Raw genomic sequence first — 25,434 nt, forward strand, 5'->3', positions numbered from 1 at the left:
AAAAGCATAAAACACGTGTAACATGAAATAATTGAATACAACATACATCTGAAACAGATGAAACATCTGGAACATACACTTGCAGCATATTTGTGAAAATATATACAACATCCAGATAGAACACGTGCAACTTGCAACATGAAAACACTTGCTACAACGGAAGACTAGAACAATGAAATATTTGGAACATTCTGTTGCAATATATGTGAGAAACATATGCAACATCCAGATTAGAACACTTGCAACATATGTCCGGAACAAATGAAATATTTTGAACAAACTCTGGCAACATGTCTTTGAAACACTTGCAAGATATGCAACATGTGCAACATCCCCGATCTACTTGTGCAACATCCATATGAAACAACTGCAACATACCTATGAAACGTCTGAAACACTTGAAACATATATTTGCAACATAGGGGAGGGGGAGCGCCTGTGCCGGTCAATTCCGCCCGTCGGGGTGGGAGCCGGCGGCGAGTGACGGCGCGCGAGCACCACTAGCATCTAGCACCAGCGGTGCGTGCGAGCACCATCACCACCAGCACCGGGCTTGGGTCGGCCGGGCGGGTGGCACATGTGACGGGCGCAGCGAGGACCACCAGCACCAGCGCGCGCGACTGAAGGGAGCGGGTGACGCGCGTGACGTGGCGCGAGCGAGCGGCGGCGGATGGGGCGTGCGGCAGCAACGAGTGAGGGGAGTGTGGGTCCGTGTCCAGGACGGAGACAGGGGAGGAGGAAGCGGAAGGGATAAGGATGGGTCATTTTCTTTTAATAAACTTGCAGGCAGAGTGAGCGGCTGGGTAAAAGCGCACGAGGCGGTGGGTCTATGGGTGCTCGTGTCGGACATAAGACGTGTAGCATTACCGTTTAAATTTTGGTTGGCTGAATCGTCAAGAAACTCACCCTTGCGGTTGAACCACCAAGGAAATTAAATTTCTTTACTGTACTTGGTGGCTTTTTGTTTGATGGTTGCCCCCACAAGAAATAAACATTTTTTTGGCGGTTTTCATATATATTTTACTTGGTGGTTTTTGATCGTCAAGAAAGAAATTTTCGTTTTGGTGTGTAGTGTATCCTAGTGTTTGCTCATCCGATACGTAAGCACGTACTCCTCCTATCCATGTTTTTTCATATAAGGCAGGCAGGAGGATATATACAGTGCATAAACGTACTGTGTGGATACATTATCCCGTGTGATGATGATCATTATTCGAGATCCTGAGAACGACCGGATATGGATACCACGTCTCGATATACTCCTATATCCTGGCCCGCAACCCACAAACGTTGATCATACCACCACAGGCACAGAGAGGATCTACTCCTTTTGGCCAGAAACTGTCGCGTCGTGTGCCCGGCCCGTTTATGAAATTGACACCTGAGTACCCGACGACGACGGCGCAGCGAGTTCCTCGTGCCAATATCTTTCTCCCGCACACAAGCCCTCCTAGGTTCCTCCTGCTATATCCGGGAGCACACACAGCACAGCTCACATACGGTGCTAAGCGCTGAAGATTGAGTTGGAGGTAGCTCTCGAGAACTTGAGCCGGTTGTGGTGCGTGCGCGGGCGGGCAGGTCATCATCGATGGCTATGGAAGCGGAGACGGTGCTACGGCCGCTGTTCTTGGGAGCGCGCGGCGGCGGCGACGGGGAGGTGTCGGGCACCCCGGTGTTCCTTGCCACGGAGAAGGACCGGCCGGTGGACCCGATGATCTGGGGCGACGAGAAGCGGATGAAGCGGGAGCTCCTGGTGTGGGCCAAGGCCGTGGCGTCCATGGCGGCCAGCAGCAACACCTCATCGTCGTCGTCCTCGCCGTCGCGGTACACGAGGCGCAGGGGATGATAGTGTCCGGAGTCGAGTCCGGTCCGGGTTTTTTTATGGTTCAGCTTGTAGTAGTAATCGAGCTTTGTAGATGGATCGATCGGTGAGCTGAGCCTTCGCTTCATCTGTTTTTGGCTTAGCTTATTTGTGCTAAACTGGTGCATCTAAGCTTTGATTGCTTGATTTGATTTGGGGAAGGCTGGTCTATTTGTTTTTATGTTTTATATCTAGTGGTAGCTTAGTCGATGATCGCTGCTTTTATGTGTATATTTTCCTGTAAAATTATTTTTTTTATTTTCCTGTATATATATATATATATATATATATATATATATAAAAGATCAAGAGGTACATCTTGATTGGCCTATAAGAGGAGCACTACTGTTTTGAGGTTTGTGAGCTATATTGTGAACCTTCAACACACGGATGTGATGAGGCCACTAGTTTAAAATAGTTTAATTTCTTTACTGAAAGCTTTACTCTCTGTAAAAAAAAAACTAACCTTTGATTTCTATTGTGACCATATTGTAGTATGCGCTTAAAATGATGCGACTACAATACTGGACGTTAAAATGATTTGGCTATAAGCCCCTCCGATTTTCACCTTAAAACCTACTCCCGTGTCCTAAAAAAATGCTAATCTGGATTATTAAGGTAACCACATATGATGCTTGGCTATACTGCAATTGGATTCTGATGTAGCAGCACCTAATTTAATCATTTGTGTGCCATTGTGGCTAATACATGGTGCAAAACAGTGCTTAGACGTGTATAGGCTGAAATGGGAGTGAGTTGCAGTGTTCTACGGCTTGAGGCTAATATGAAGGTGGCAACTTAAAGAAGCCCAAACTCCCGTTCTCTTCTCTAGTATGGCTTGTTCTTGTTCTCGAAGTTGGAAGAGAGCTAGGGTTTGAGAAAAAAATAGATGATGCTTTGAAATGCCAAATCCGCCAATATACAAGTGAATTTGCGGAGATTTGGAGCCTCCCCAATCTTATTGGCTCTGACATCTTATATCCTTCATCCTCATAATGGATTGTTTGCTCACCACCACTCGTGGTTTTTATCCGCAATCGTTTTCCACGTAAATCTTCGTGTCTCCACTTGATTTGGTATTTCCATTGCCACAAGTGTTTGATTTCTAACTGTCGTGCTTACTATTGATTCTATTTGTTCAAATTCATGATGTATGGTGAGTAAGTATATGAGGCATACATTTTTTTTATATGTTGATGATGGGAATTGATGTGTTAGCATGGGCAGAGCTAGGCTGAATTTGAGGGGGTGCACTTGCTTTTTTGGGTGCGTAGAATTTTATTGTGAGAGTACGAATATGGTGAAAATTAGTCATAATCACTATTGGGTGTCGCCGCATAATTTTTAGCAGGTAACTATTAGTTGTAAGGATCCAAACAAACTCTAAATATGGTGCTGGCTCACAACATGCCAGGAAGAATAAAAAAATTGTGCGAAATGCTTGCCGCACTTTGGAGATCACCACAATGGAGATAGTTGCTGGACAAGGGTGGAGGTTTCCACATAGGTTAGTTAAAGGTGTTGGGTCTCATTTTGCTCTTTTGTTCGTTGAATTATGAGCTTGCTTTGCTTGATTTGGAACAGCTGCAGCATGACCCTCGTGTGGAGGCTAGGATACTTGTATTCCATTATTTAAAAAAAAACCTGCCGGGAAAACAATGACGAAAGTACAAATGAAAAAAGGAATAGCATGGAGCGGCCAGACTTGGTGGTAGGGATGATGTCGCTTGGGAAGGAATAGGCATGAGGCGAGGGAACAAATGGCACAGTGAGCATCAAAGCGAACGGAAGGTGATGCAATTTGGAACGAGGAAAACACAAACACTACCATTGGCTCTGCTTGTGCACACGTTTATGCTCCTATTTCACTCAATAATTGCAACATTTCATATCACTTACACTTGTTAAGCTTGATAATCTTGCATTTTCCACTTTGTTTTGTCTTTTGGTATTCAATGAATATTCATAGGACTTTGGTCGAAAGTGGACAGATTTGATACAATGTGTTGGATGTATGAATGTACACACGTGACAGATGAAGCCCAAAAATACCTAAATGGGCTTGGGATCGTTGGCATAGCCCCATAGGTCAATTGCCTTTGTTGGATCATGGGACCCTCAAGGTTCATCTTTAGAGAGTCAGCTCTAGTCTAGAGACTAGAATACTTGGACAGGATTCCCTAAAAAAGAAAGAATAGTTGGGTGAGAAGGGTGTGACATCCTGTATTTTTCCTTTGTACTAAAATTCACTAATATTTGGAATTATTTAAAATTTTACGACAAATTAAAATTGGTTTGCTTTTTGCCTGCAAAACCATGTTAAAAAATATTTTTTAAAGCTTTGTATTAAAATTCATCATATTCATTTCCTTCTTTTCTTTCATTCTTTTGTTTTTCAGAATTTATTTGTGGCGCCAAAAATCTTTCCTTGAGACTTCCAACCTTTCTATATATTAAATTTCCTAAAAGAATATTCTCTTCCTTTCCTCCTAATCAAACCCAACCAGCCAGCCATCCGCTTGCCTTTCTTTTTGGCCCAGCTAGCTAGCTAGCCTTTTTCTCAGCTCGTTCCTCCTTGTCACAGAGCGTCCTTCTTTTCCTTCCTTACCTGAGTTGGTCTTTCATGATCTAGAGTGTGATTCAGATCCTGTGAGTGGATGCCTGGAGCCCTGGAGCATACTAGTTGCTACGTTTTATTCGCTTGGCTTATAAGTCATATTTTTTCAGTCAACGAATAGTATTTTTCTCTCACAACAAATCAGCTAACAGTACTTTCAGCCATGGCTTATCAGCCAAGCGAACAGGGCATAGGAATGCCAAATGCTCGCTCGGTGAGGGCGCTCTGTTGAAGAAGACTGTAACTAGAAATATGGAATACCTATGTCAGGCAATGTAAGGCCAATAGTCGAGGTCTGCTGCCGCTCAATCTACCCCATCCTCCCGCACCCACCGCGCCACCGGCATAGTTCACCCTCTCTTTTTTATTACTAGTAAACATGTACGTGTTGCAACGGAAGAAAAAGTGCTACGTAACTATTTTTTGTTTCCCTCTTTTTATAAAATTTGAGAGCTATAATTTATTTTGGAACGCCATCCAAAATATAAGCAAATGTTGGCAATAATATGAAAATGTATATATGTCAAACTAAAATGCGTTCATGATAGTTTTTTTCTCGCATTGCTACACACAAAAATCTTTGCTCGTAGATACATCTTAAGTGTAATTTTTATAATATCTATATGTTGGTACAATTAAATATCAAGTTTCACGAATTTTTTTGAAAACACGAATATATAACTCAAGTCAGCGTGGAGTTAGTTAACAATATATCAAGTGCTAGTATGTCTGATGATTATGACAGAAGGCCTCTCTCGATTTTCCACATCGTTCCATTGTCAGGGATTGCAAGTGCATATGCACATTTATTTATATCAGACTAGATAACAAACTACTCAAGTCTAGTTTCACGATTTGATTAGTTGGATTATCGACTAAATCAGGTTATAATAATACGAGTTTTGCTTTTAATTAAAATTTAAAATGGTGGTAGAAATATTTATTTCTTATTAGTGAATGGTCAGAGTTCAAAGCCTAAATATTATGTTGTTTTTATTCTTTTATTTATAACCTGTTTCTATTTTCATATTACATATTTTGTTGAATGTGAAAAATGAAAACAATTTAATGGAAACACGTCCAGTTGAATATGAAAAATAAAGAAACCGGAACCGAAAAAGAAAACGTAACTGAACGTAACCAGAACTGGAGAAAAAGAAGGAAACAAATCGAAAAAAAAAAACATACGAACAGGAAAGGAAATTGGAACAAAAAAAACGTGACCGACGAGTTCTTTCCGACGCACAGGATCTCTACGTAATCGAGCCGGATTGTAGTCTGAGTCCTGGTCGGCCACGCACTCGATCAAACCATGGATTCAACTAACTTAGATAGACCCGGCCCGTAACATGCAGCTGCAACAACGATGGAACTAGGCGCTGCAGCTGCATGGATCAAAGCATGGATTCAACCAACGCTCACCAGGGCGCACGCCTCGCGCCACCCGGCACCGCAAGTCATCGTCGTCCGCCACCACAACGACGAGGCAGCTGAGGTCCGCGCCGTCGACCTGCACGGCAACGTCATCAAGTGCATGCGGATCCGACAACCCATCGGCCCCCTGAGCATGCACGGCGACCTGCTTTGCGCATCGCACGGCTGGGGGCTGACCTGCGTGGTCGACATGGTCACCGGCGCCGTCGCGGTTGTGGCCGTCGATCACCGGAAGAAAGTCAACTCGGCGATGCCCTATGTGTGCTCGGGCACGTCTCGGCCACCGGAGAGTACAAGGTGCTCCGCATCCAAGCAGATTACTGTTGCAGGCGTCGGCGGCAGACATGCGAGGTCGTGACACTGGGCGGCAGTGGCGACGGCGGACGTGCCCTCCGGTCACCCTCAGTATCGAGCCCGGGTCTAGCTCCAGGAACGTGGTGGTTGTCGCTGGGCTCGCTTAATTACTTCCTGATGTGCCGGGGTCGGGCAGACGAACAACCCTTTTAGGCGGATAGCATAGCGGTGTTCGACTTGGCGACGGAGGAGTGGAAGCCGGCGACGCTCCAAGGGCCCCTGACCAGCAGCCTTCTAGCAAGAGCGGATGAGGAGGAGGATGACGATGAGCTCACCCTTCCCTATAAAATTCCGTATAGTCGTGTTCTCCTTCTTCGTAAGGAATTGGGCGAGAGCTTGGTGGTACTCTACTACAACGTCGTCAAGAAAGGCTCGACGGAGCTCTGGTTCCTGGAAGACATGGAGGATGACACGACGGCGCGCTGGAGCAAACAACACACGTTGCAGCGCACGCCGTTTGGGGACGCTGAGTCCCCGCTGTACCACTATCCGCTGGAGGTTCTGCATGACGGGAGGATACTCGTGTGGGTGGACAGGACATATCTGCACTGAGAGCATACGATCCCGTAACAAGGGCATGGACTGATTTGGCCACGCTTACTGGAGGCAGCGTTGTTGGCACGCACCGTGGAAACCTTCTCTGCTCAAATCTTGGGGCGGCCCAGCCTTGAGCTTGTTTGAGGAGGCATCCATGGCATCCCAACGACGTGGAGATGAATACGTCATTGTTTAGTTATTGATTTATTATGTGCTCTGCGTGCGTTGTGTAGACATCACATTTATAGACCTCGTTTTGGTTCTTGTACTATCTTTTGAACTGCCTGAGAACCTTACTTGTTTGAGCTAGGTGGATGCTACGTTCAACGATGAAGATGTTTCCATCCACTGATTATTTGTATTTTCCATTCATTATTAGTTGCTGCTCTTTGGTTCCTTTATGCATGTTTGTCTTTTTATTCTTGTCATGAAAAGACATACAATTTATAGAAAAGGAAAAAGTACATTTTTGGCCCTCCAACTATAGCTGCAGTTTTATTCTAGCCCTCTAACTCGAAAACCAGACACGCGCAGTCCCTTAACTCTCAAAACCAGTTAAAATTGGCTCTCGCGTCCATTCGACCACGGTTTCCGCACAGTAAACCCGCCACGACCCCGCCTGTTAGGCCTTTCCCTCTCACCGCCAGGGTGGGGACCACCTGTCATCCCCCTCCCTCTCTTTACAGCGGCGCTTGGCGTGTGAGAGAGCGAATGCGGAGCGAGGAAACAGAGCAAGGGGCGGCAGCGGTGCTTGCTGCGGCACGGCGGAGCAAGGCGAGGGCGTGGCGGACGGCATCTTCCGTTCTTCCTTGTTGTCCGCGCGCAGTAGCAAGGGAGAAAAGGGCAGGGCAGAGCTAGGGGAGAAAGGGAGAGCAGAGGCGCAGTGGAGCAGGGCGCGGCGACGACGGCATAGCAGAGAGCAGAGGAGAGTAGGAGGAAGAAGAGGGAGCAGAGGAGGCGGCGGAGGCGCGGGACTGGTGAGCCGCTGAGCTCTCCCCGATTGCGCCCATGGCGACGTCGTTCGCTGCAGACGCAGGGCCAGCATGTGCGAGTGGCAACGGCGAGTGGCGCTCACCTTCCTCACCGCCGGCCTGGTCCCCACTCGCTCGCTCATCTGCGCCGCTTCATCGCAGAGCCGCAAGCAGCACGGCCGCGTCGCGTGTGCCCGTGGCCAACCTGCTCCGGGCTCCCCCCGATTGCGCCTGGGCCGGCCGTGCCCACGCCGGGGAGCAACCGCAGTGGGGCCACGTCGCAGCCGCGACGGTGGTGGGGGCGCGGCTGCGGCCAGACCCGGACGACGACCCGGACGCGCGAGGATAGCAACGACAGCTCACCACCGGCTGTCGCCGGATATATTTTCCCCGCCGAACCGCCGTACTGTGGTCGCTCCTCGGCTATAAAAGTCGGCCATGGCTGCCGAGCTCACCATCCTCGCTCCCAACGAGCTCGGGCTCTGGCTTGCTCTTCTTTTCCTGAGCTCCCTCCTTCTCTTCTCGGCACGCGGACAAGGACCATCATGGCCTTACTCCCTCACCGGCGCACTCCCCTCTGCTCTCCGCCTCTCCTCCTCTACCTCTCCATTCCTCTCGGCACCTCGTGCCACCAAGGCCACCCAGCCTGACCGCGCTGGGGCAGAGCATCGTCGACGCCGCCGAGCAGCGTCGCCGCCCTGTGCCCTGCTCTGGCCGCTCTCCGCTTGCCTGCTCTGCTATCTCCCTCTCCCACCTCTGCTCTACTCCTCCCATCTTCCCTCACGCGCCCTGCCTCCCTCCGCCCTCGCCCTGCGCAGCCGCCTCAACACCTCACCGTCGGTGCCCTACGCCGCCGAGCTCTCACTCCCTCTGCTCTGCTCTCTCTTTCCCCATTTCTCCCTTCTTCTCTCTCTCGGCCTCTTTCTTTCGTTTGCTTTCTGTCGAAGGGATGAGGACGGGCGGCAACAGACTGAGGGCGGCGGCGGCGGCTCGAGGTGGAGACCAAGAGAGGAGGGGCGCTCCGCCGTTCCTTGCTCACGTACGAGCACACCAAGAGCGCCGTGTGCTCCGTTGCGCTCCGACTCGGCGCCACGGTGCTGACCTACGCGCCCTCCGGTGCCACGTGGTGGGCCTCCTACGCGACGGCGCAGCGGCTCCTCTAGCGCACTGTTGGCCCCGCGCACCCCACCGCTCGCCATTGACGGCGGATGGCCGAGCTCTCCCCACCGCTCACTCCCTTCTCTCTCTCCCTCTGTAAATGGCGCAGGGCCTTGTGCGCTCACCCCACCACAACCTCCACGCTCCCAGTGCTCTCCCTTCCGCTCTCCGTGGACGGTCCAGTCATCACCGTCGACAGTGCCCGGAGACGGGGGTCGCCGGAGCCTCCGGCAGCGGCGCAAGCGGCGGCGCCATGGGCGGCATTGGGGAGAGCTCAGCGGCTTACTAGTCCCACGCCTCCGCCGCCTCCTCGGCTCCCTCTTCTTCCTCCTCCTCTCCTCTGCTCTCTGCTCTGCCGCCGTCGCTGCACCCTGCTCCACTGCGCCTCTACTCTCCCTTTCTCCCCCAGCTCTGCCCTGACCTTTTCTCCCCTGCTGCTGCGCTTGGACAACAGGGAAGGACGGAAGATGCCGTCCGCCGCGCCCCTGCCTTGCTCCCCTGTCCCACAGCAAGCACTGCTGCCGCCCCTGCTCTGTTTCCCCGCTCCGCTCTCGCTCTCTCACACGCCATGCGCCGCCGTGAAGAGAGGGAGGGGGATGACAGGTGGTCCTAACCTGGCAGTGAGAGGGAAAGGCCTGACAGGCGGGGGCGTGACGTGTTTACTGTACGAAAACCGCGGTCGAATGGGCGCGAGGGCTAATTTTAACTGATTTTGAGAGTTAAGGGACTGCGCGTGTCTGATTTTTGAGTTAAAGAGCTAGAATAAAACTACAGCCATAGTTGGAGGGCAAAAAATAGACTTTTTCTTATAGAAAATCCAACACCAATCTATGGGTTTAACCCAAGCCCACAAAAAAGTACAATTCAACTTCATCCAACTTTGTTGTAAAAAAAAACCTTCATCCAACTCAATTTCTATTAAACCCAATCCAATTAGTTTATTGAAAAAAATTTAACTAATTTACATCCATCCAAAATACACTACATTTCAACCTAACCCGTTAACAGGACAGTTGAGCGGAGACGGTGGAAGGGAAGTAGGAGGTGGGGGCAAACGAGGATGGCTGCGGAGGAAGATCTGTCACAAAAAAAATATGAAAAAAAACAAATACAGTCAGCTGACAAATACTCCATCCATTCTAAATTATACGACATTTTGTTTTTTCTAGATATATTGATTTATTCCAAATTATATGACATTTTGGTTTTTCTAGATATACTAATTTTGTTATGTACCTAGCCATGATATATGTCTAAGTGCATAATAAAAACTATATATCTAAAAAAACCAAAACATCTTATAATTTGGAATAAAGAAAATAGCAATTTTCAGTTTTAAAAGCTCCATCTGCAATATAGGCAGGACATTCTTAGTTTCTATGAAATATGAAATATATACAGTTAACTATTAGTGTACTAGTACTACACAGTATTTTCTAGAAATGGCATTTAGTATTTACAAAGCAAAACTCTTCATGTTTCAACTTCTCATTCCATATGGAAACTCTCCTCTACATGTTATACAAACGTTTACTACAAAACTGCACAAGACACACCACGATCGGTTGACACCAACAATCAAAAGCTTAGTGTAACTCCGAAACGGTCACAGATTCCAAATTCCTTGCTTTTCGGTGCGGCAGATCGTGAGCATCTCTTCATACTTGGAAGCATTGACGAAACCCCAAAGCTGCTTCAGATAGGTTATTGCAATCAGGTTTCATCGTGACAAATGTTGAAAACTGAAGCACGAGCAGAACCTACAGCTTTTGAGTACAGATAGTGTACCTCGACATCTTTGATTTTGAATTCCTGGGTATGGGATAAGCATGGGTTGTTAAAAGTCTCGGAGATGGAGCTAGAACCAGTCAAACTGCAAAGATCAACAGAGCAGCCAGGAAAAATATGGGAGATGCACAAGATATAATATAAGACGATAGACAAAATGATGTGCTGGCATATACTCCATCAACCTTTCTAGGAATTTTCCATCAATATGCAAACAAAACCTAGAAACTAGAAATTTTGTGTCATGTGATGGAAAGGAAGAACAGAGATTACAGGTCTCCATCGAGATAAAGTGCGAAGTGACCACCACCTCCCATTGCCAAATAATCGGTAGAGCAAAATGTAAAATAGTTGTTAGCACCTGCAATTCAAAATGTAAAATTCTTGACATATAGTTTTATAAATACGATGCATCCTAACAAGCCAATAACAATACCCAACTGTCTTAAAAGCAATATTAACTATGGCTACATCAACAATATGGTAAAAGATGTAAGGCTGTGTTTAGTTCGCGAAATGAAATTTTTTGGATGTCACATCGGATGTTTCGGGGATGTCGGAAGGGGTTTTCGGATACTAATAAAAAAACTAATTACATAGCTCGCCTGGAAACTGCGAGACGAATTTATTAAGCCTAATTAATCCATCATTAGCGCATGTTAGTTACTGTAGCACTTATGGCTAATCATGGACTAATTAGTCTTAAAACATTTGTCTCGCGATTTCCAACCAAATTGTGCAATTAATTTTTTCGTCTATATTTAATACTCCATGCATGTGCCGCAAGATTCGATGTGATAGTTTGGGGTGAAAATTTTTAGGAACTAAACCAGGCCTAAGCATTCCAGATCTAGGCATTTATGATAGAGATCTCTTTATGATAAGCATCTAGACAAGGATAATAGGCAACGTATCAGGTGCAAACCAACCAACCTGTGCAAATTTGGAAACTACCAATCAGGATCACTGGATGCTGATCCAATGAATGGGGTGAGAGGTGAGATTTTTTTGCGCTTAAGCCCCCACCCGCCGTCCTTTTTTTGCGCTTAAGCCTCCTTACCTCATCCATTGGATCAGCATCCAGTGGTCCTGATTGGTAGTTTCCAAGTTTGTACAGGTTGGTTGGTTTGCACATGATATGTTGCCAGGATAATAACAGATTAACAGGGACTAAGGGAGTAACCTCAATGGCTGATAGCAGAGCTAGTAGCCCGGAACTCAGAAGCATAGTTATTAGGACCAGACCGGACCGGTGGTCCAACCGCAAATAACCGGAACCAGGACCCCCACCGGTTCGGTCCACTTAAAAGATCGGTTGTGCAATCAAACTGGGAAAAACCAGTTATACTGCCAGTTTTTAGGGAGAAACCGGTGAAAAACCGAGTAAAAACAAAACCTCTGAGCCGCTGTAAAACCAGGCAACAGCGAGCTGGCAGCGTGGGAAAGGGGACGGAACGGAAATCCATAAAGAGTGCGCGTGTGCAAGAAGGGGAGGGGGGGTCGAAGCCCCCTGTGCACTACCACTGAGCTATGCATGTGTTGTTGATTTTGGTGTAGATGACATTCTATTTGAACTGTATTGAGCCAGCGGTTGAACCAATTGAACTGAACAAACCGTGAATAGAGGACTCAACCGGTTCGATGCCCGGTCCTGTCCTCATAACTATGCTCAGAAGTGTAGGAAATCAATGGACCATAAAAATGTGCACTACCTTTTTTGAGGTTGTTGTAAAAAGATAATGTAAACTTAGCAAACATAGATTACCTGTTGGATGGCATATAACAGGACGGCCATCTACGTTGGTGAACACAAAGCAATCATTAGTTCCCTGAAATATTAGATGTAAGTACAATCAGCATAGTGTAAAATAGGCATCCTGAAATCAGCAGTAGCATGTGTATCGAACCTGATACTTCCTTTTTATGATAGGCTGCAGTGGGGCCTCGACCAAACCACCAAAAACTGCTCCTCTTCGATCCCCGACTATCTGCGGTAGCAAACAACAAATTATCATGTGGATAGCAGTAACTAAATTGTACAATACACTAAAGCATCATTCCTCAATGGTCCCCCACAATGTATGATCGAATCCAGTGGCACTTTCATCAATAGATTAAATGGCTGGATAACACAATTATGGAAATCCTAGGCGCTGCTGAGGGATATTTGTTTCTTTGGCAAGCTTTCCACGGCAGCAAAACCCAGTCAGCACAGTAACTGAAGGAAAGGAATTATCCCATGAACAGAATTTGTTTTATATGGGTGTATTTGTATAATTGTATAGAAGCATAATTCCAGAGTTGGAAATTATTTTGGTGCTGTCAGAGGGATTCAATATTTAACAGCTTCTGGACATAGCGGTATGAAATTTGAGCCATCTCTTGGCAGATGGAATGTTAGGTCTACTACATAAAAATTTGCATGAAAATATGGAAAATCCCTGGTATGTGAAAGGATATGATAATTCATAATCATAAGGTTTAAGCATATATGATCAGAGTGACAGAGTTCTGGTTTTTGGAGGATACTGTACTGACATGGCATTGCGTGCTAGTATTACACTAAAATTGCCAGTGATACTTGTATTGTATATAATCTGTGTTATTTGATATTATACAGAAAAGGCATAATTAGAGTGGTGTAATCATATTTCATGCAAGGGTAAAAGGAAAAAAATAGAGTATATCATGTTTAGTGTAAGGGTAAAGTATGAACAATACATAAAAATGCTACTACGTAAAATACCAGAAGTGAGTAGCCAGCACAAAGCCTGCTTCTTCGATACAGAGTAGACAAAGATATTCCGTGCCTCCAGGTGCTGAAATGGTGTGAACACAGATATCAGAAAACTAACTATATTGCAAAGATGGTAATAATCAGCACCGTATTTATGTTCCAGAGATGCCTCCAACCTGTATACCAGCATCCAGTTCCTTCCTTGAACAAGAACAGGAAGAGATGTATAAAGAACAGCTCGCATCATTTCTGTCAGAAGAACAGATGGTTCAGACATAGCTGGCAATTTATCATGCAAAGTTGATTCTTTTGATCCCTTCATTTCAAATCTGGGTGCAACTGATTCTGTTTGACCTATGATTTCACCATCAATGCTGTGGGTCTGTTTCTGTCTCAAATTACCAAGTCCTGCTTTGCTAATAATCCTACCAATGGAATGCTTCCCTCTACTAAGCAGGCCTTTCCTCCCACTGCATGCCTTCCCAACAGGTGTTAAAGTTGGGTATTCCACATTTAGATTATGCTCAGTTGTGGTCTCCATTGGATCCTTGCTGGCAGTTGAGGAAGGCACAAAGGACATCAGAAATGCTCTGAAGGAAGATGTGTCAGGACCTTCAGGAGTCTCAGAATTTTGGTCAGAATCATCATCACCAAATAGTGTGTCTTTTCCTTCAGTGGCCTCCTATAAGAGAGAAAGATAAGCTTTTAAATGAATGGATTCGTCAATAGAATGGTTGATAGTATGTGCCATTTTATTAGTCAATTATTCAGAGACTACACAATCCATCACTATTTCCAGGTCTGGGTCCTTTTCTTTTCATGGAGATGGAGGTACCATTCAAACTTTTTTTTTTTTTGAATTTGGTACCATTCAAACTTTTGCTCTACGAACACAGTAGTAATAATGTCCCAAGAAATATTTGGATTTGTTGGTTCTCAGTTTCTCATCACCATGGATGTTAGTTATAATCCAAATTGCATGATGCAGCTCATCAGTAAAAGCAGCTTACAACAACAACAAAGCCGTTTACCCCAAAGAAAGCTGTGCAAAAGCAACTTCTATGAAACTGTAATGTGGGGATTGGAGTACCACAAGCGTCGGCTTCGTGCAGGAGTTCAGGCTGCTGATTATTCTAATTCAGCGTCAAGCTACACTAGAGATCTTTGAATTAGAGATAGAGTTCTAGTTGAATTTGAAAGGAGAATGTTAGGATTATGTTTAGGGTTGGAGTTACTCAGTTGGGGAGAGGACTATACGTAGTTGTACTCATTATCAACCAAGAAACCAATCAATAAGTTATAATGCAAATATTGCCTTCTCTTTCGGTGCGACGTCATCACGAAGTTCAAGTGTTCAGTTCTGCGTCCATTTCCATCCCATCACTACTCGTCTACTCCCTCGGACCCTAGACACTTCCCTGGCACTGGCCCTGACAGAACCAAATATTTCCCCAGAAAGAATTTGAAAACAAAGAAGCCTAAACTGATAACATATTAAACCAAAAACTTAATTTGGTGGGACATTTGGAGGAACAAGTGTCTTCTATACTCAGTGTCTCTAAACACATAGAAGAAGAGAATTAGAGCCTGATTGAAATATCAGTGTTGGCTAAGTGTGTACCATCCTCCCGGTTTGTTGCTACCCTAGTGCAATTGGGTCCAAGGTTTTGCTCTACGCTTCTACAGGCAAAGTGATGTATCCATAAAAGGCCTCTATCGCACTCGGGCACGCCATAGGTCATCCACGAGGACCAGATCCCGATGAATTCGCATCCACATCGCACGCACCTCTAGGCTCGCATTTAGCAGCACCACAGCGAACCTCCCAAAGCCAAACAAAAACATAACCGATCGACAGAATATATACAGGCCAACGCTATACTCCAATCTCCAGTGGCAGCACCCTAATCAGCAATTGGTCGAATCGAGACAGCGGCCCGGAAATGGAACCGGATTTCCGGAGCAGAGCAATAATCCCGTAGGGCAAAGCGGGGACAGGAAGGAGGTGGTGCAGGAGGAACTCACCGGGAGGTGGGAGGGGTGGTGTCGATGGCGCTCGCGCTCGGAGACGGGGTTGAGGATGACGGTGGCGAGGTCGGACACCAGGTGCGCCGCCTTCCCGCCCAGCGCCGGCAGATACCCCATCCCGCCTTGAGCCCGCGCCGCCCTCGCGCTGGTGGAAAGAGGTTGAGATCAGGAAGCAGGCAAGGGGAGTCCGATCGCCATGCCCGTGCTCCACCTCCTGCTGCTGCCGGTGTCGAGAGTCGAGAGCGTTGCGGTAGTTCGTTGGGTAAAGAGAGCGGTGGAGAGAGAAGTGGAAGCGCAGAGTTCGCTGTGCCTGTGACTGTGATTGGGGTTGGATCCGTGCACTTGGAAGGGAAGTCCGGGACAACACAAGAGTTTTTTTTTTTTAGAAAAAAAGGTTGGAGTTCATTAAGGTGGTGTTTGATTGCCTCTCCTAGATTTTAGTTGTTGTCCTATCGAATATTTGGACACATATATGAAGTATTAAATATAGATTAATTATAAAATTAATTGCATAGTTTACGACTAATTTGCAAGATGAATCTTTTAAGCCTAATCAGTCCATGATTTGACAATGTGGTACTACGGTAAACATGTGCTAATGACGGATTAATTAGGCTTAAAAAATCGTGTCGTGGAGTACTGAGGGATTATGTAATTTATTTTTTATTAATATTCGAACACCTATGCAACATTCTTCCAACACGCCTCCTAAATTTTAGTCACTACATCCAAACATCACCTGAAACAGAAGTTTTAGGTCTAGCCCCCTCACAGGGCACTCCTCGAAGAAAGAAAAATTACAAATGAATTCACTGAAGGAGCACCCAGAGACCGTCGCCGACCGTTGTTGTCGCATGCCACATCTTCCCCACCTCCCACACTGAAGAAGACCCAGGGAGGAAGTTCATGGCCGGATCCCGAATCGACGAAGAGTCAACTTTTAAGAAGGCCATCAGTAGCACACCGAAAGCATGCAGTTTATCCGCTGAACGCTCAAGCCAAACCTCGATTTCACTAGGATCAGACACCGGTCGCCTCACCGGCCAACCCCAGCCGACAAGCAACTGACCCGCAAGGGGATCGAAGAAAACCAACCCATGCAAACGAGAAGGTGGAGAAGTAACCTCACAAGGCAATTCCACTCGATGCCGCAGCCATCAAAATCACCTTGAAGGGTCAAAACAATCCTCCAGGCTCCAGCAACCACGTCGAGGGCTCTAGTGCCAATGCCGCCACTGATGATATGAGCACAGACGGTGCAATGAAGCTCACAGAGGATACGAACACCAACGCAGAAGAAAACATCACTAGTGTTGATCCCTCTACATATAACACCATCATCATGCACCACACATACAACGACAGCCACCCGGCCCCAACCACCTCCGACATAGGAGTCCAAAAGGAAACAAAAGAGTCCCGACAAGCGTCCCACTGGGAACAAATCCAACCCTAACATTATTCTTGGGAAGAACAGGAACCAAGGTATAGAACCAAGCACGTCGATGACGCCGTCACCGGAACCATAGACATCGTCCAATCCGCCTTGGGAGGAGAAGATTCACACCACAACCATACCGAAGAACTTTTCCTCAACGAGGAAAAACCCACAGCAGACATGGATCGGAAGGAAAACTAACATAGCTCTAAAAAACATGTACTAGAGCTAAGTATATACACCCATACTCAACTCTCTGGTTCCCCACACCTCCAGAGCCAAGAAGACCACCGGAGGCGCAAGGATGAGCCGAATCGAAGGAACTTCTTTTTCATCGCTACAGTAGCGAGCGAAGGATCCTAAAACTACCTTCCCCCGTGTCGCTCCCTGGGGCGGCTCGGGCGGAACCCCATCGCCCCCGCCGTAGCCCCTCCCTCACCGCTCTGCCAGCCTCGCCGTCGCTTGAGCGCGCCACCGGGTGTTCATGTGGCCACAAGGACGGCGGCGGCGGGGCCTTCTTCCCCTACGCTTTTCCCTCTCCAGTGGTGCTGTTGCGAATGTCGAGGCCCCATCCGACGGTGGCTGGCGTGGCCATTCCTGCGGTAGAGAGGGCGGATCCGTGTGCTAGTCGGCCGGATCCGGTCGCCGGTGGCCAGATCTGTGGCTATCGAGCTTGCCTGCCCACATCTTCCGGTGGCTGGGACACGATGGTCGTGTGGTCGACGATCGGGGCTGCCTGGGTGCTCTCCTCCTGTCCCCTCCCTTGCTCAGGTTGCGCTTGGGCAGGACGCCAGAGGTAGCAAGGGAAGGCGCGGTGGTGCGGCAGTCGAGCTGGCGTCCGTCTAGAGGTACAGCGCTACGATGTGGCCCTGGCCATCGGTACAGTGCACGCGAAGGCGGTGGTTGTCCATCGGCGTCGTGAGTGCGGAGGCGGTGGTGGTGTGGCTTCGTCAGTGACACCGTGGTGGTGTGGCCGGCCGTGGCTTGGCTGGGTTTGCTCCAGTGGTGCCATGGTGGCACTGGCTGGCGGTGGCCTAGTGTTGGCGTGCCCATAGTGCCGTGGTGGCACGGCTGGCAGTGCCAGGCTAGGGTGAGGTAGCAGATCCGCCGCCTCCGTTGCTAGACCTAGCGGTCCTTGGGCCGGAGCTGCTCTGGTGTAGCTTGTCAATGGTGGTGGTGCCATGGGGTCGGTGCCTCTCGATCCGGTGGCTTGGGGTGGGATCCGGTGGCCTGCTGGTGGGATCCGATGGTTCTTTGCTGGATCCAACGGGGAGCCCATGTGTTCGCAGCAGCGGCTCTAGCCTTGGTGCTGGGAACGACGCTGGTGCCTGGGGCTGTAGGCGCTTGGTGCTTGGCGCTACCATTGCGGCATCCTGCGTCTTTCTCGCCCGGTGCCAGTGATGTGGTTTGGCCGATGTCGATGTTTTACCATCGGCAACCCATCACGGGGTACCTGGGACGGTGATTTGTTCAGAGGGGTATCGGCGTTTGTAGGAACTCGATGGTAAACGCAGGGAGACAACGATTTATACTGGTTCGGCGCACCGGAAAGTCACGACACCCTACGTTCAGTCTGATGTGGATAGTATATTGCGCCCTACGCTATTTGTTGTGTTGCGAGGTATGTTGTGGTTGTGAGTTCTGTCGGTTATCTGTGTGTCCTGATCTAGGGAGCCCTACCCTCCTTTATATAGTCCAGGAGAGGCGGGAGTCCTAGTCGGTTACAAAGTAGAGATCCTAGTAGGATTACATGTAGGGAATCCTAGTTGGACTAGGTCTTCTACTCTCTTCTCCGTGGGAAACCCTATGGGTCCCGTATCGACAAGCTCCCGAGCATTTCATGGATGAGCTTCGGAAGCCTTCTTATTCTTCTTGGTCTTCGTTGAGTTGTTGTAAATCCGTCCTAGGTTCTTCTGAAGTGAAACCTTGAGATGGTCTTCTTTGTCTTTTCTTCGGCTGATGTGCACTTTTGGACAAAAGTGCACTCAGTGAGTGTAGCCCCCGAGCCTCTTGATTGTTGGGACAAGAAGCTAGAGGGTCTCTTTAGTCTTCTTGGTTGCTCCGAGTTCTTTTTTGGTGGGTGCAATTTTTCGTAAAAATTGCACTCACTGAGTGTAGCCCCCGAGCCTCTTGCTTTTGCTTGCAAAAGTTGGAGGGTCTAGATTCTTGTCTTCAAAATTTTTTTGGGGTTATGTGTCCCGCAGCACTCGAGCCTTCTCCGAGTACTTTTCTTTAGAATAGAAATCGGATGAAGGGTCTTGATGTGTTGTCTTTGTTGTAGTCTTGAGTACTTGTATTCTTGGTCTTTCATCCTTGAATTCGAGCCCCCGGGCGTAGTTGAAGCGAATGCCGAGCCCCCGAGCTTAGTGTTTGACTAAGCCATGATGCTCTTCCGAGTTGTTTTTATTCATCCAGGTCATTTCTAGACTTCTCTGGTTCTTGATGTACCTCTTTCAGGTTGTTTGTACTTCGTCCAGGTTCTTTCTGAACGTGTATGTACCTTATCCGGGTTGTTTTCTAATTTGACTAAGCCGTGATGCTCTTCCGAGTTGTTTTTATTCATCCAGGTCATTTCTAGACTTCTCTGGTTCTTGATATACCTCTTCCAGGTTGTTTGCACTTCGTCCAGGTTCTTTCTGAACTTGTCTTGGTACTTGCAGCACCTCTTCGGGGTTGTTTTATGATCGATCCGGGTTCTTTCTGAATTTGTCTTGGTACTTGCCGCACCTTGTCGGGGTTCTTTTTTGATCAATCTGGGTTCTTTCTTGATCAATCTGGGTTCTTTCTGAGCTTGTCTTGGTTCTTGCCGCACCTTGTCGGGGTTCTTTTTTTTATCAATCTGGGTTCTTTTTGAGCTTGTCTTGGTTCTTGCCATACCTCACTGACGTTCTTTTTTGATCAAACCAGGTTGTTTCTGGACTTGTCTGAGTAAAATAGCTCTCAAGAGCGTATTTTTCCCGATCTCATGGTATAGATGTAGCTCTCCTGCATGTTAAACATAAAAATATATTATAAATGACATTACGGATATGAAGTCGGGAGCATGTCCCATATTTGAATAATCAATCAGGCGCGGGCCCCGGCATTATGAAATGTATATAAACTTTTTGCGTCTTGCTATTGCTAGGCCATGCAAATTCCTCAGGTAGTGTCTTGTTATGTTTAAGCACTTGAATCTCTGGCGTATGGTTCAAAGGTTCATGACGTGACCATGTGAGCCTGGCACTCGGTTCATGACCGTCCATGCGAGTAGACAAGCTTCATGGATTAAGGCGTGTTCTACCTGAGGAATTCGGCGACCGTTAAGAGAAGACCTAGAGCACTATGTTTGCTCGCATGATGATTTGACTTTAGAGCACTATGTTTGCTCGCATGATGATTTTTTGTGTCTTTCCTTGCTAGGTCAGTTAATTTCTTGGGTAGTAGCCTGTTACGTTTAAGCACTTGAATCTCGCATATGGTTCAGAGGTCCATTGACGTGACCACCCATATGGTTCAGAGGTTCTTTGATGTGACCATCTGTATGGTTCAGAGGTTCATTGACGTGACCATCCATTCGAGAAAACAAGCTTCACGAATTAAGGCTTACTATCCGAGAAAATTAACAGCCGTTAAGGGAAGATGATATGGCCACAGAGGCATATGAATAATATCCGAAATATATAAAAAATGAGACATGACTTAGCTTGGTTCGTGGCCGCGTTGTCGATCGCCGCAGCCGAGTTGCTGGGTATTTCGGACGAGTAGTTGGATACCATGTCCGAGCAGTTGGTTGTAGACACGTCGAGCATCCGGAACTCATCACCTACTAGTTTGTTGGTTCTGAGTAGTAGTCGAGGTAGTCATTGAGCATCGTGGCGGAGTCAATGGGTTGTTGTAGTGATAGCCGGAATCCGTCGTCGTCGTGGAGTACTCGGAGAGTGTTGTGCTATTACCGGGTTGTCGTAGTGGCCTGCTTGCTTCCAGTCGGATGGCTTGCTTGTTGGCCGGCTAGAACAGCTTGTCGACAGGAATGTACGCATCATGTACGAGCCTTGATATGTACGTGCGTGCACATACATAAATAGTGCACAAACGCCTTGGCCTTGCCTGCTTCTTTGGTCGTTCGTCTTGCTTCATGGTCAGTCCTCCGTATCCGAGTTGATCTTGATTTTGTACCGTTCATGCTGAGGTCTTCGTATCCGAGTTCATCTTAACTTTTTGCGTTCGTGCAGACTCGGTGTACTTTTGTCTAGCCTGTAGCTTTGGGTTTTCTTGTGTGCCTTCCTCTTTTTGGCTTGGCTTCCGTATCCGAGTTGTTATGTAGATCGCGTGTTCTTCTTGCTTAAATCATATCCGAGTACTCGGACTCCTCGGCCGAGTAGTCAGTCTTGGCTTGCTTGTTATCTAGCTTGATGCACGGTTGGACATCTCGTGTGTTCGAAGTAGTCGGACACTCGAACAGACAGGTTGCTATCTTTAGTCTCGGATGGCTTGCTGCTCGTGGCTTGGTTCTGATTTGGCTTTGATATTTCAGAGTTGTAGATGTGATGTCAGCCTGTATATGACTTGACGTGTGCTTGCACCTTGTTGGATCAGTTCGTATCCCATCATGATTTATGCGTCCAGTAAATTGATGGCTTCCTCATTTGCTTGCATGCAGATCCGTATGTGCATGTGTATTCAGTGTATATATGCATATATCTTAATCTTTTGCTTGCTATTGCTTCCTGGACGTCATATGTGCATGTCGTGGTTGTACTCTGCCCTGTCCTGGTTGAATCCCAATCATGTGCTGGAAACTGAGCAATAGTCTGATTGTAATCGGACTTAGTGGGAGCAGTTGGAGTTAGACTCGGACGTCTATATCATCTGGGGTGCTTGTAGACAATCTTGCTATACGGTCGGACTGTGCTGACGTTTTCTACCAGATGCATATTGATGGAGGAACATGTGTGGCTGCATGGCTCCCTGTTTTGTGAACGCACTATGGATCTCAAGTTGTCAGAAGTCCAGGGGAGTCCCATCGTTGCCTGAGACGTGAGTGCGGCGAGTTGTCGACGAAGCTGATGAGAGCCATAGAGAGTTGTTGACGGGGCCGACGAGTGCCGTGGCGAATGTTGATCTTTGAGGTCCACCGAGCTCTCAAACCCAAAGCGTCGAGTTCCCCTACCTGGCACGCTGCTGTCAATGTTTTACCACTGGCAACCCGTCATGGGGTACCCGGGACGGTGATTTGTTCGGAGGGGTATCGGTGTTTGTAGGAACTCAATGGTAAATGCAGGGAGACAACGATTTATACTGGTTCGGCGCGCCGGAAAGTCACAGCGCCCTACGTCCAGTCTGATGTGGATAGTATATTGCGCCCTGCGCTATTTGTTGTGTTGCGAGGTATGTTGTGGTTGTGAGTTCTGTCGGTTATCTGTGTGTCCCGATCTAGGGACCCCTGCCCTCCTTTATATAGTTCAGGAGAGGCGGGAGTCCTAGTCGGTTACAAAGTAGAGATCCTAGTAGGATTACGTGTAACTAGTTCTAGTAGGATTACATGTAGAGAATTCTAGTTGGACTAGGTCTTCTACTCTCTTCTCCGTGGGAAACCCCATGGGTCCCGTATCGACAGCCGAGATCCACGGAGGGCTGGGGGGTCGAGCGTGACGGCGGTAGTTTGGCGCGGAGGCTGTTGGAGGTGTTGCACGACGTGGTTGTTGTGGGGCCGGCTCGGTAGGGGGTGGGGACGTTGGTGTGTTGGGCGACTGGGGCTTCTTCTGATCCCGGTCCTCTTCTCCGCGCCATCTGCCTTTCCCCTTCCCCGGGCTGGTTTTCATGGTGGAGCTGGCAGGTTCTGCCTGCTGCTGGCCGGCGTTGCCGGTTGCTGTGGGGGGGACTCTCCGGCGGGTTCCCCAACGCTTCTCCTGGTCGGCATCCCTTGGGGCGGCGTCTAGGCGCCGCACCCTACCTTCTAGTAGGGTTGGGCCTCTGGCGGCGACGGTGTGGAGGTGGTTTGAGGTGGGGGCGAAAGCGTGGACGACGACGTTTGCGGACGTCGTTCCCTTCTTGAAGGCGTCCTTTCCTACCTCTTCTCCTACCGTACTGGATGTTGCAGGTGAAAACCTTCCTTAGCGGGCTACCATGTCGGCGCTTTTAGCATCGGTTCCTCCTTGGGGGCATGGCTGGGCATTCCAGTTTCGCGATTGTTTCTTGCTGTTTGGTGTCGCTCAGTAGGACGTTGTCTTCTTGGGTCCTTGTTAGTTGATAGTTGAGTTGTTTAGTTGGGTCGTTTTGATCAAGTTGGATAAAGTAGTGGGGTGAGTTGTGATAGTTGTTCAGTTGTTGTACCAAAGTTGCTAGGATGAGTGGTGCACTCTCCTGATTTGTATGGTTTTTGGATCCAGTTTCCGCTCAAAAAAACTGGGCGGGCATTTGTCTTGTTTTCTTTCTTCGTCTAATAAAAATCGCGACAAAGCTTTTGCCGTCCTTTCTAAAAAAAAGTAGCGAGCTAAGGAGGAAGAAGACTCTGAAGAGTGGCAGTCGACAGATGTAGACAACACAAGAGTATGCCTGCGATGAGGGTTGTTGGGCCGTTGGGGTTGGATCAGTTGCAACTTGGGGGATAGCCGCAAGCCCGGAAGGGACGACACAGGGACAGGGGTACGTTTGTCTTCTCCGCGTGGGCTCGCCGCGAGGCTGCGCATGGAGCGAACGTGTCGTAATGCTCGTCGGTCCGGTTGTGGTTGGCTCTCTCGGTAAATTGGGCTGGACCGAACGTCGGGCCATCAGTCTGCTATACTAGGAGCCAGCATGAGCCCAGTAATGAGAATTTTCTTTTCTTGTACTAGTATAATGTCCGTGTTAACGCCACGGCTTTATTTTGGGGATCCACATAAAAACAAACAATGTTTTTTTTCATAGTTCAACTTTTACACAATTGTATTTGAGCATGTTTACAATCCGAGAAACACTTTTGTATAAGAAGACATAGTAAAGTTATTTATCATATTAACCATCTAAGTTACATTCTGCCTAAGTCCTTAATCATGACTTGGAGATCTTTAGGGAAGCTGTCAAAACAATCGTTTGCACGGCTCTTTAAAATGTCCGTCAAGAATTCCATCCTCAGTGAAGTTGATAGCAGTACATGGTAGATAATAAGCTAAATTATTAATTTCCTCATCGTAACAGCTCCTGACACCTGTCATTCATAAATCGTACCCATCAGTAAAACTCGCAAAGAGCAAGCAATGGCAGCGGCGATCCTGGTGCTGCAGGCTGGGCATCCAGCAGGCGCCCGCCTCCACCATAAATCAAGTAGTGTAGTCCTAAAAATTATGGACCAGTCTAAAAATCGTTTTTTCAGTAGTGTTTAATAATTAGATTAGTATTAGCAATTGTTTATAGCTAAACTCTAAGACATGAAAGTCATCAGGGATCGGAAAACTCACATAACCATGAAAGATGGCAGCTGTGAAAAAACACCAGGAATTGAGCCCTCCAACTTATTGTGTGATAAATCCCTGAAAAATATATCAGAATTCAGAAACACAAATTTATCTTCACCGACTAAAATTCACTGCAGAATTGACGTGACTGAAAACATGTAGTTACAAATACTCGAGTGCTTTGAGTTTGACAAAGTAAAATGATACATCTCCGTTCAACCCGCTGAATGAAAGGTGTCTGTGTAAACATCCAAATGTTCAGATGTCATAATTCAGACGAAAGTGTTGTTTATACTGAAAGCATACCTGCGATGTTGGTGATATCGCTTAGCGCATCGCGTGTATCTCCGGGCGTAGACATTGCGAAGTACCAGCGAGGATCTTCAGCCGGCAGTAGCGGCGGGCAGCAGGGTTTCCTCCAAAATAAGATAATTGGGTACAGATTTAAGTGAATGTTTGGTTTGGCACAGAACTAATTTGACATTATGTGTCAAATACAAATTTAACAGACTCGTAAATTGGCATACCTTGCATCAAAATTAAGCCGGAAACATATGTTATCTGTGTTAGCTATAAGTTGTGCTAGTAACTGAATCTGTAACCAGAGTACCAGAGCACATGACTGGAACTTCAAAGCATGAAAGTCAAGGAGGACCACACAGTAGGATCTTAAAAAACATGCAAGGGAGGTATATCTGTTTCATCTTTCCTTCTACTTATTTTTTTTATATAGACAGACCCCAAAAGTGAGTACTAATATGTACCTTAAGCATTCATCGTAGTCATGCAATGAAATTCAAAACAATTAGAACAAACCAGGATTATTGATCATGGGATAGTTACTCTTGTCCCATCTAAATACTGAACTTTTAGTTTCGGTAAATTGTATTGTATATAGAATTCTATAGTACCTCAGTTAACAAATAAAAGGAATTCTGACATTTGCAACACATGAATACTATTTAGTATTTTTTTTATATCAGTCAATTTGCAGTGTTGCACACTGGCACTGGTACGTATTGATCTAGAATGAAAAAAATATTGTTGACATCTAGTCCATTAGATGGTGGAAAAAAGAAGTGACTTCTTATATGAA

The 25,434-nt window shown here is 47.2% G+C and overlaps 2 protein-coding genes and 1 long non-coding RNA gene across 5 annotated transcripts; 1 reads left to right on the forward strand and 2 right to left on the reverse strand.

Annotated features, from left to right (window-relative positions):
* The first annotated feature begins 1,322 nt into the window (after positions 1–1,322).
* On the forward strand, positions 1,323–2,010 carry LOC136523157 (uncharacterized). The gene has a single exon (XM_066516936.1). It carries the CDS (start codon positions 1,589–1,591, stop codon positions 1,844–1,846), a length of 258 nt encoding a protein of 85 aa, XP_066373033.1. The 5' UTR covers positions 1,323–1,588; the 3' UTR covers positions 1,847–2,010.
* An 8,309-nt stretch (positions 2,011–10,319) lies between these two features.
* Positions 10,320–15,835, reverse strand: LOC136520135 (oxidation resistance protein 1-like). 3 transcript variants are annotated; one of them, XM_066513559.1, is made up of 8 exons: positions 15,483–15,835; positions 13,634–14,139; positions 13,467–13,539; positions 12,628–12,708; positions 12,486–12,549; positions 10,994–11,081; positions 10,721–10,805; positions 10,320–10,622 (listed from the first exon to the last, which is right to left on the reverse strand). In XM_066513559.1, the coding sequence occupies exons 1-8, from the start codon at positions 15,600–15,602 to the stop codon at positions 10,539–10,541; spliced, it is 1,101 nt and encodes a 366-aa protein (XP_066369656.1). In that variant the 5' UTR covers positions 15,603–15,835; the 3' UTR covers positions 10,320–10,538. The 3 variants fall into 3 exon arrangements, 2 of the variants coding, with proteins under 2 accessions (XP_066369656.1, XP_066369655.1); XM_066513558.1 differs by having other exon boundaries at positions 10,320–10,625; XR_010775170.1 differs by lacking the exon at positions 10,994–11,081 and having other exon boundaries at positions 10,571–10,622.
* An 8,521-nt stretch (positions 15,836–24,356) lies between these two features.
* LOC136519988 (uncharacterized) lies at positions 24,357–24,932 on the reverse strand. Its single transcript, XR_010775097.1, has 3 exons — positions 24,645–24,932; positions 24,511–24,576; positions 24,357–24,413 (listed from the first exon to the last, which is right to left on the reverse strand). It is a non-coding gene; the product is annotated as an uncharacterized lncRNA (long non-coding RNA).
* Between the last annotated feature and the right edge of the window lie 502 nt (positions 24,933–25,434).

The sequence above is a fragment of the Miscanthus floridulus genome, chromosome 18 (genome assembly GCF_019320115.1).
Source record: "Miscanthus floridulus cultivar M001 chromosome 18, ASM1932011v1, whole genome shotgun sequence".
In the NCBI taxonomy this organism is placed as follows: domain Eukaryota; kingdom Viridiplantae; phylum Streptophyta; class Magnoliopsida; order Poales; family Poaceae; genus Miscanthus; species Miscanthus floridulus.